The sequence below is a fragment of the Thunnus thynnus genome, chromosome 3 (genome assembly GCF_963924715.1).
Source record: "Thunnus thynnus chromosome 3, fThuThy2.1, whole genome shotgun sequence".
In the NCBI taxonomy this organism is placed as follows: domain Eukaryota; kingdom Metazoa; phylum Chordata; class Actinopteri; order Scombriformes; family Scombridae; genus Thunnus; species Thunnus thynnus.
The window spans coordinates 4,062,344-4,073,157 of record NC_089519.1 but is presented as its reverse complement, the minus strand read 5'-3'; the positions used below and the strand labels follow the sequence as shown (position 1 = coordinate 4,073,157).

Sequence of the window (10,814 nt, the reverse complement as noted above, 5' to 3'; positions counted from 1 at the left end):
CAAGCATTAAGTCTGGAAAGCTATCATGCAGACAGGATATTTTGTCTGAAATCTTTCATGTACTGTAGGCTGCATAATAGGGATTTGGGGATTTTCCCTTTCCTTTGGGTTCCTGCTCATGTAGGCGTGGAAGGAAATGAGGATGAGAACAATCATTGAAATTACACTGTCATTAAGGATCATGTGTGCAAAGTCTGGCATGAATACTAGGAAATTACTGATACAGGAAGACATCTTTACAATGTACAAAACATGTCATTACCCATCTGACGAGAGGACACACAGGACTCACTCAAACACGTCACAGCAAGCACTCAGCTGGACTATGTATTATACTGCAACCAACCAGAAACAGCTGAACACGTACTACTAGTTTGCATCAGTAAGTGCATTGATGATGTGGTGCCTAGGATTACTGTGGGGAAAGTTCCCAAATCAAAAACCCTGGATTAACAGCGAGGTTTATGCTGCCCTCCACGCACGCATGGCAGCTTTGTGTGTGCAGACACACACACACCCTTCCCTACTAGGTATTAATATTTATCATTTACGTGGTAAATACTGATACAGCACATTTTATCTACTCATCACCTGTGCAATACCGCATTTCACCAATGTGCAATGAATATAATGTATATTTGTATGTATATATAAAGTATAGAGAGAGAGAGAGAGAGAGAGAGAGAGAGAGAGAGAGAGAGAGAGAGAGAGAGAGAGAGAAGCTAATATCACCACTAAAGGAAGAAAAACATAGTATGTATTACAATTGGGAGTCTGCTGGGAAAGGCATCATGGAAAGTACGTAGTATTTAATCAAACAGGTATGGAAATAACAGAAACAGGTATAGAAGAGATTTTTTTTTTGCCCGCCAATCTGCCTGGCGCCTCACACTCCAGTCCAGTAGGTGGCGGTAAAGGTCCTGCAAGCTAGTTTGCCACCGCCAATAAAACCCGAAGAAGAAGAAAAAGAAGACGAAGAAAAAGAAGAAGAAGAAGAATTGTGTAGTTTTTACAGAAGCCACAATGAACATGGAAGAGAGACTCATTGCTGCTGTAACCACCTTTCCAGAGTTGTACAACCCTGCCGTGAGAGAGTATAGAGACATAGGTCGCCGTGCAGTCGCTTGGCGTTTTATCGGCTTTCAACTCGGAATTTCTGGTCAGTATTTGTAGTTTTGCCATCTAGACTGTAACGTTACTGTTAGTTAGCTGGGCTCACTCATGAAGGGCTAATCAAAACACAACGGAGAGAGTCATTTGTGTTGTGTTTCGTTTGAATTCAACAGTTGAAAACACACCACAACAACACGCCACCTATCCCTTTCATCTATGGAAAGCAGATGTGTCTTTTTAATGTTAATCTGCGGACAGTAGCGGCCTCTGTTAGCATCATGGCTAACCAAAACACGACGGAGACTACTTCCAGTGGTTTATGCTTCACTCGTATGTTGTGGACACTCACATTGGTTGTTGTGCAGCCGTTATAAACACACCACAACCACAAACCACATGTCCTTTTATATTACCAAAATACCCGACCAAAACTCAGAGGAGACTTGTATTGTGTAATGTTTACATGCATTGTGAACCGTGCATGTGATGCACCGTATCTGGTGACCTACAGTGATTCTGTGACCTACTGTGTTTGTTAGGTTTAGGCATTAGGAGTGACATGATTAGGGTTTGGGTACGAATATCAGGACAGGTCACAGAATCTGATGGGTCACCAGATACTGTGTAACACCGGCACACTGCCAGTGTTTTTCCATCACACACCAGGGCAGGTAAAAGTAGTTGTTTACCTGCTGGAGGTGTGCTGTTTGCAGAAAACGCAGTAAGAGCCCGTTGTCTGCAGCTCTTCATCAAACATCTCACTGTGGCTGTGTCTGTTTGGACTGTTCCCCCCTAAACTATCTTCATATCGTTTTGTGTTTGTGCACCAAAAGCCTGAAATGTTGAGTTAGAAAGTAGGAACAGGAACACAGGAGAGAAAATAAACTTCAAACCACAGAGATTCAGTTAGAGGCTACAAAAGTACTGAGATCTGAATAAAACAGCCCTTTCTTTTGTCTCCAGCACAGACATGAGTTGAGTCTGCAACACACTGCTTGTGTGAAGGGGAGAAGGCTAAAGCGGACCAAACCAGACTAATGGAAAAACCCTATATGTGCTTATGCTGCATCTACCCACAAATCATGTGTCCCTATTATTTATTTATTTGATAAATGGACAATGAATGTATTGTTTCTCTCCCATCTTGTGGTAAGGAATTTACATTCAGACTAACCTGTCTTGTTTCTGTGTTTGTTTTACATGTAGAGGAGGACGCAAAGAGACGGTGGAGAAGTCTGAGAGACCGATACAGGAAGGAACACACACACAATGAAAAAGAGCGTCGAAGCGGATCTGCTGCAGAGCACAAAAAGGTGTGGAGGTTCATGCCCCTGCTTCGGTTCCTCGATCCCTACATCCAGGAGAAATCTACATGCTCCAAGAAGATCTGCATGGGATCTACAGATGTGGACAGTCTCTCTCAAGAAGAACCGAGTCCCATGCAGAGTGATGCTGAAGTATCCTGCAGCCCAGCCACATCAGACCTGGCAACGCCCCTTGAGAGCCCCAGCCTACCCGCACCTGGATCTTCGGGGCCCAGCCCTGGCACCCCACTGCACAGAAGGATCCGACCTCGGCCCAAGAGAGCGCGGACAGAGCGCGCTGACACTGAGGCACATGCAATAAATACTATATCACACCGCTATGATGAGCAGGCGCTCTTCGGATTGAGCCTAGCAGCCACACTGAGGCGCCTTTCTCCTGTAAGGAGACGACTGGCAAGATGCCGTATAGAGCAGTTACTGTATGAGGTCGAGTTTGGGGAGAAGTTGATCCCGGGGCAAGCAGAGCCCTCGAGTCTTGAAAGCTTGGCCAAAGACGGAGTTTGACTGAACACCTACATCACTCTCTTGCTGTAACAAACAATGACCATCATCCACTTCCATGAGTGGGCACCTTGTAATTGATCCTGAACTTTCGATAGCCTGGATAAAATGTTTGCCATCCATGACTCCAGTGCAATTAGGGAAGTTCCACAGCTCCTTGATGTCCTTGGGATATACAGGGGGAGTTCATGAACCAGGCCACGGTGTTATCCGACTTGTGTCCTTGCTTGTTCTACATCATGTATGCAACTATGACGTCTACATTAGGCTTGTAGTTATTGATGTGAAATAGCAATAGCTAGTAGCTTTCTTCTGTCTGTTTCCACTGTTCAGGTTTGTGGGCAGAAAAATTAAAGAAAAGGGGGGCAGGGTCGAGAGTTACACTTCAAAGCATGACATCGCACAACTGGGTGCTGTGGTGACACACCAACACTGATCCCATGCATTATTCTGCCACACTATTGTTTTCGGTCTGAAGAGTCTTCAGCCATGGTAGCTGCTCTGTGAGGCTGCAATGCTAAATGCTAAGATCAGCATACTAACATGCCGAGGTAGGGTGTTCAACATGTTCACCATCTTATTTTAGCGTGTTAACACACTAATTAGCTCTAATCACAAAGTACAGCTGAGACTGATGGTAATGTCATCAGGTTTGTAGGTATTTTATCATAAAGCAAAGTATTCATTGAAACTTTGACCTGGTGGTTGATCTGGATGAAAAGTAAAGGGGGTCACCAAAGTAATCACAGTTCAACCTGAAGGGAACATGAATGTCTGAAACACATAAAGGAAAAGTCAGAGGCTCACCAAAGCTAGTGGGCTTCATCCTCTGGGTACAATGAATGTCACTACACAATTGCAGAGCAATTGACCCAATAGTTATTGAGATATTTTAATCTGGACCAAAGTGGTGGACGGAACGACCAACTGACTGACGTTGCCATCCATAGAGTCATGCTGCTAGCTTGGCTAAAAATGACCAGTCAGACTCTTGTATGTGCTGCAACAGGTTTTTGCCAAAGACACAGGGTGAAAAATAACCCAGAAAAGACTGAAACACAAGCTTGCATGTAGGCAAACGTACATGTGGATCATTCAGAGACATCAGCTTTTTCTTTTATACTTGTATATATGTCCCTTGTCAAACAAGACAGTAAAGCCAGCACCGTGTGTAAAGTGCAGGAAATACATATGAAAGAAGCAAATGCATCATGCAGGGAATAATGAAAACATGAGGGGACTTACAAAATATAAGAAAATGTAAGACCATTCAGAGAAAGTGACAATCTCTGCATTACGTTAATGGAAGAATTATCAAAATGCCATGGTTTTGTTAAATACAGTGTAAAAATCTTATATTACTTCTTTGTAAATTCTCTCAAGCCATAATAAAATTTTACATATTTTAACTGATTACGTGTGTGTTTTTGTGTGTATTTAAACAAGCCAATTTGACCCGTAACATAATTTATGTTAAACAATAGGAGGTGTTGAGCAAGAGTCTAAATGGGATGTGACTGCTGTTTCATAATATTGCAACAACAACGGAAAGTCCACTGCTGAAACTTCACTTCCAGGAAAATGTGACATGGATTGCAAATGGAGGGCGAACGGTAAAAAAAAAAAAAAAAAAAAGCCAAAAATAAAAACAAGAATCAGCAGTGAGGAGTTACTTCATGCCTCTGTTATCTGTTTGCTTTTAGAGAAACACAAACTGTGGCCGAGGGGACAGAGAATCAGTAGTTGAACGACAGAACAAAGAACCAAGGAACATCTGTGCATTTCTACAAAGGATGGAATGCATTCTGACTTTGCTGCTGCTATGTCCATTTGTGTTTTTTACCACCGTGACCTCAGAACAAGACAATGGTATTTGCTATTATTACTGGGATTTATTTGATGTATTGCCTGAACTGCATACATGCATATTTACTTTCTACATTGTTTCTTATGGCTTTAGCATCTGGTCATCTCTATATTTTACAAGTCACAGGTTCTAAAGGCATCTTGTTTAAATAGTAATGATCATGTTTAGCTTTGAGTACAGCGATACAAGGAAGTTATTTCGTTTGAAATTGCACTTTTTTTTGTCATCTATATTGAAACTCAGTGGCAGAAATAGAAACACTTGCGTTCTTTAATAATGATTTCTCTCTAAATGTTGCCAAACCTCTGAAAATGTTAAAAGGAAATTAATTGGAAATGACTGAATGTTTAGTTGTAAGTGTCCTGTTTTTTTTCAAATTAATACTTAGTTTCCTGTTTAAATGGCTGACAGTAACATGCAATAGAATTTAAGGTGTTTTAGGAAGAGTGGGCCATATTTCCTATTAAAATACAGCCCTGGTTACACTCCTTAAGATTAATCATCTTCCAGTTAGTATTGCTTAGTTGCACATTAAATATTTGGTTTGTTGTCAGATAAGAAACAGCATAATTATATAATAACAAGTAGAATATATAACTAAACTCTTCAGGTCAGCACATGACTACATACTTCATTGCATGTGAAGGTTAGAGTAAATTATTCATTCTTATACCAATAACTGAGATGTTAATTAGCTTGTTATTATAACAGGGTTTGGACTTGAATGAATCATTTTCAAGGAACTTGAGAGTTTATACTTAATTCTCACCAAATCCATTTGTCCTTGCAGTATGTTCCAGGCCTGTACTGGCTTCCAACATTGAATTGGAAGGGCTCCAGAGGTACTTTAGCCCCGGTGCAGAGTTAGCACTGTCCTGTAAACAGGGATACACCCCGGTGTCGGGCCCTCGCAAGATCGTTTGTGGCGCCAGCGGAGAATGGACAAAAACCAAACTCCTATGCATACGTGGGTCCCCATTACTTTAGTAAGAACTGAGGGTCTTGTGACAGACGATCTAGTGTTTCTATAAAACAGCATTTTTAAGTAAACTTATCAACATAGTTGTACAGTAACTTCATTTTAATCATTACAATCACATTTAATTATTACATATGTTATACTATATAGTTGCAGTGGTATTCCTATTTTCCTATTTTTAATTCTGTTTAACCACCTTTTGAAGATTTTTTATGAAGCAATGTGAAGCAAGTCCAGATTCACATTACTTGCATTCTAAATACGTAGATAAGCACATACTGCAACTTTTACACACATTGTGCAGATTTGTCTTTTTGTGCTGCAGTTTATGAAGAGGTATATTCACAACAAACTTGTTTGTGTGTTGTAACTTAACTGAACAGCACAAACGTACACATGCTCTCAACTTTATTCTCTCTTGTAGCGAAACGGTGTCCGTATCCTGATCTGCTGCCCAATGGAGAATTGTACTATGAGGATACTGTGTACCAGAATACAATCGACTATACATGTCATGAGGGGTAAAACAAGAACATTGTGTTTATTTTCATTGTGTGACATGTCGTTCTGATAGAGCGATGTGACTCCCTGATATGCTTAAAAAGGAGACACAGAGGCTGCTGATTGTGTCTGAATTGCAGTTTGAAGCCAAATTGTGTTGTTTGCTCTCTCAGCTACTTTGCTCTTCTTAACAAATTGGTGGTATTTTTGATGTGCAAATAATCCAGTAAATAGTCCTGTATAGGTATGTTAAGTACACTGTGGACCACTAACAATATCCCTTGAGAAGTTAACCATAAAAATTTAGTGCTGAAAAAGGTTGGTAAATTTGGTAGTATTAATTTGTGTGGCCGCACATGTTCTGCTGACCCATCAACATTTGGTTCAAATGCATTTAACCTGATTTGACTTCATCACCACATGTTTTGTCGATTTATTTGCAATCTAAGCATAAACTGACTAATGATGTGGCTGTTCTGCACAGGTACACATTGATTGGAGCCAGCACTGCTGTATGTCTAGCCAATGGAACATGGAGCACAACAGTCCCTGTCTGCAAGTGTATGTAATCCATCCTTCCTCAGACCAGGAAAATAATGAAAACCATAAAACATACAGTATAAAGATTATCTGGTACAACCTTTTAAAAGGTCTAGGAAGACAGTCACACAATTTTGGAAATCAGTCTCTGAGCCTGAGACAAGGCCATTCCAATACATATATATATATATATATATATATATATATATATATATATATATACAGTAAAAACATAAATAGTAATGTACATATTCTGTCTCTCTAGCTGTGACCTGTGATCTTGCTCCAATCCCAAAGAATGGGATGATAATTTATGACAGGAGGATCAGCGGGAACACCACTAATTATGGTGACAGTGTGACGTACAGGTGCCTGCCTCCATACGCACTCATTGGCAACCCAAGAGCGGAGTGCACTGTCAGTGGCAGCTGGAGCAAGACACCTGAATGTCAAGGTATGGAGGTTGGAGAAGCAGGAGCTGTTGTAATAAGAGCAATCATGGCACTGCAAGAATACTGCTGATCAAAATAATTACTTTGGTTTTGCTGTAGGATACGTAAAAAGAAGCCAAAAATACATGTTAGCATTCTATCAGTCAAATATGTGCATTATATTGTTGTAGAAATTTCTGATTTTTTTTTACCAAAAGGTCCTGTTCTGAAAGCTCATATCACATTCCAACCTCGTTCATATCACATGATCATCAACAGATGCACTTTGCATATTTTTGTTTTTAAACTTGGCTACCATTTCTTCTGAGCAAATCATGCAGTACTGACTCTGAGATATTTGGGGTCATCCAGTGGACTTATAAAGGGTTTTTTTTCTGCTGTCAGACACACGTTTTGCTGAGAGCATGATAAGTACAGTGAAGAGTCAGCATTTATATTTTCAGCAGTTGGGAAACTAAAAAACTTTCCATAACCATGTGATAAAATATTCCAATACAACCACAAAAAATGTTTCATTTACACAGAAGAGACTGAATATGTTTAGTGATTTGATACTGGATAAATGGATAAATAGGTGGCTGTATCTGCCTCAGGATCTCATTGGAATAGAGTGCACAGTTTCAACATGATGACCTTGTATATAGAGAAAAAACTATAACCACAAGTCAAAAAACACTAGAATTCATAGACATATTAGAGGATACAGTCACATTCTCACTCCGCTGTTGGAAAGTAAAATACTTTCCTCCAGTTAGGAGTCATATTAATGCAATAGTGGGAGCTGAGAAGGATAAAGGAGGGATAAAGGACAAAAGACCACATTACTACAATATTAGATGCAACTCTATCTAATTTGGTCTTAACCATCTTCAGAGGAATTTTCAAATTAATTAAGTCTAGCTTGCTTTTCAAGTAGTACGTCTCTTTAATGACTACACTGCTCCTTTACAGTGGTGACCTGCCCTCCACCACAGAATATCGACAGAGGCTACATATCAAATGATGAGCAGAGAAACTTCGACTACATGGAAACAGTGAGATATGGCTGCACTGGAGACTATGTACTGGAAGGAAGCTTCCAGATCGTTTGCCAACAAAATGGACATTGGTCTGAAAAGCCATCCTGCAAAGGTAGGACTCAGACCGATGTAACACTCATGTGGTGGCATAAGAGTGAACTTCTCCTCACGTGTTTCTCAGTTTATGTGTTCCTGTTCACAGCCCTGTAACTTGCTGGTGCCAATCCCATCACTATAAATCCCAATTCCTTTCCAATCCTATGTTTACTATTAGAGAGGTCTAAATATATTAGGCAATGCTTGAATATTAACATTGTAATTGTAAGGCTTCTACATTTGCCTTGTGCTGAAAATAGATTCATTATTTTATAAAGTTTTTTGAATATATGTTGAACAAATAATCAAACATCATCATCATCATCATCATCATGTGGAGTTGGAATATTTTTCAATTTCAGTGTTAGTATTGCTACCTAAACAACAAGGTTATTTTGCCTGCTAAATATAATGCAGCTAAGCACCTCCAATTTCCTGCGTAGGAATACTTTAAAAAGAAACTGTACAACACTGTATCTCCTGTTTAATGTTCTTTCTTCTTCTTGTGACTTACAGCTCCTTGCAGTATTGGCATAGAAAGAGGAAGGATATTATACAAAGGTCGTAAAGTCTGGGTTGAAGACCTGCGTCCTAACAGAGTCCCACATTTGGACATTGTCTCAGTCTATTGCAAGGACGAGGCCAGGAATTGCGGTTATGCAGTTTCAACGCAGTGCATCGATGGAACACTCAAAATGCCAGAATGCTTTCAAGGTAAGGCATATTTCTTTGAAAAGCAAGATATAATGTAAATATTCAGCCCGTTAGTCAGAACACATAACACATAACACAATAAAATTTCCATTGTCGTGTTTTAACAACTTTAAATAACATATGTTCAGTAACAAATAGTAAAATAAACCTGGTAAACCTTGGACATGGGAGCGTGTTGACATTGGGCTCAGTTTCGCTCACTGACAGTTGGATATTTTTTATTGAAATATTCAACAACATGTAAAATAAATAAACTGCTGTATCACTGGGCAGAGCAGGTGGTTTAGCAAAACCTTTGTCATCTACATATATTTTCCCCATTTGTCCTGGTTCAGATTTTCACAGTTTGTACTTATAGTGTTGTTGTAACACTGGTTCTGCACACACTATGTTGAGTTACAGTGGGTGATTACCGTCACCCAAATTAAGAAGACAGCAATGACAAGGGTTCATACCTTTAAAAAATGAAATGTTAGTATAGGTGACATAGTGACTGTTGCCTACAAATAATCACCAGGCTTCGCCATGTAGCAACTTAAAGTTACTTACCATTTAGAGATGCTAGAAGTACTAATTTCCCACTGAGATCAAGTCTGTTATCACCCAACCATGTGGAGAAAACAGCAAACCATAGCAGGACATATGGATTTCAAGGTGACCATCAGGGCAATACTCCGAAGAGATCTATTCCTCAGGTTATAAAAACACTAACGTAGTTTTTTGTGGGTTGATGAATATCAGATCATTGTTTTACTTCTATTATAATAAATGTGAACACTGTAATCTGTTCTGTGTGTGTGTCTGTCTATTTTCTAGAGCCCAGCAAGAGTAAATACACCTTACAATCACGTTCGCTTCCATCAGAAATCACACAGTGCTGAAACAGCAGCAGATCCCTTCTCTGATGATTATTAAACCTTTGCAGTATGTGATGGATGCTGGTGTCCTGGTCTTTAAAATTAAAGAAAATGGTCTGATTCAAGCTGTCTTCTTCTTATTGTATTATAACACATTTCAGACATGATTTTATCTGACTGAGTCCTGATTGAGAGGTTATATTGTTTTGCTACCTCAATTTCTGTTGATGATTCACTAAGACAAGTCAACTTTAAAAGAGGCCAAATACAATATATGATGTATGGCACTATATTAATTTATTAAATGTGGCCACAACTTCCTACAAGCACAAAGTAATGAGGCATTCTTGCAAACTGGTGAGGTCTTTATCATGTTATCAGTATCATTTTTTTTTTACAGCAAGACTGTAATGAATGAAATAGATGATAGATGTCTTTTGGAGGAGTTGGTTTGAATTACCAGATGTAGTGATCCAATAGCATTGTGTCAGACTGAATTTTGGGGAAATATGTCTAAAATGAGGCACAATACATCATGAAATCTAGAATATTTCCATTTGCTTAAATGGTGCATATACAGTAAATATATACACATTTTCAAACGGTGTGGCACAAGATGATTTTAACAACCTTAAAGGACAGCGTCACAATTTCTAAAAGTGAGTCTTAAAACAACAGTCTGGTGCCCAAATGAACATTGACACATGTTTTTCTTTCCACAATCATTCCTCCTGTTCATACAGACCATTAGAAGATCCCTTCATAATGCACTTACAGTGTAAGTGATGGGGGACAAAATCCATGAGCCTCCTTCTGTGCCAAGATGTATTTAAAAGTTTATCTGAAGCTA

The 10,814-nt window shown here is 39.4% G+C and overlaps 2 protein-coding genes across 2 annotated transcripts; both read left to right on the top strand.

Moving 5' to 3' along the window:
- Positions 1-981: 981 nt before the first annotated feature.
- Positions 982-4,352, top strand: LOC137175669 (transcription factor Adf-1-like). Its single transcript, XM_067581486.1, has 2 exons — positions 982-1,159; positions 2,320-4,352. Exons 1-2 carry the CDS (start codon positions 1,024-1,026, stop codon positions 2,940-2,942), a joined length of 759 nt encoding a protein of 252 aa, XP_067437587.1. The 5' UTR covers positions 982-1,023; the 3' UTR covers positions 2,943-4,352.
- A 133-nt stretch (positions 4,353-4,485) lies between these two features.
- LOC137175660 (beta-2-glycoprotein 1-like) lies at positions 4,486-10,089 on the top strand. The gene is made up of 9 exons (XM_067581475.1): positions 4,486-4,552; positions 4,643-4,808; positions 5,597-5,773; positions 6,210-6,306; positions 6,771-6,847; positions 7,092-7,280; positions 8,230-8,409; positions 8,910-9,107; positions 9,924-10,089. Exons 2-9 carry the CDS (start codon positions 4,733-4,735, stop codon positions 9,986-9,988), a joined length of 1,059 nt encoding a protein of 352 aa, XP_067437576.1. The 5' UTR covers positions 4,486-4,552; positions 4,643-4,732; the 3' UTR covers positions 9,989-10,089.
- The last annotated feature ends 725 nt before the right edge of the window (positions 10,090-10,814 follow it).

Excerpts from the sequence above, each read along its gene's own strand:
- LOC137175669 (XM_067581486.1), top strand. The coding sequence starts at position 1,024 with ATGAACATGGAAGAGAGACTCATTGCTGCTGTAACCACCTTTCCAGAG. Across the intron at positions 1,160-2,319 it reads CTTTCAACTCGGAATTTCTG|AGGAGGACGCAAAGAGACGG; the intron begins GTCAGTATTTGT and ends TTTTACATGTAG.
- LOC137175660 (XM_067581475.1), top strand. The coding sequence starts at position 4,733 with ATGGAATGCATTCTGACTTTGCTGCTGCTATGTCCATTTGTGTTTTTT. Across the intron at positions 4,809-5,596 it reads GACCTCAGAACAAGACAATG|TATGTTCCAGGCCTGTACTG; the intron begins GTATTTGCTATT and ends TTGTCCTTGCAG. Across the intron at positions 8,410-8,909 it reads TGAAAAGCCATCCTGCAAAG|CTCCTTGCAGTATTGGCATA; the intron begins GTAGGACTCAGA and ends TGTGACTTACAG.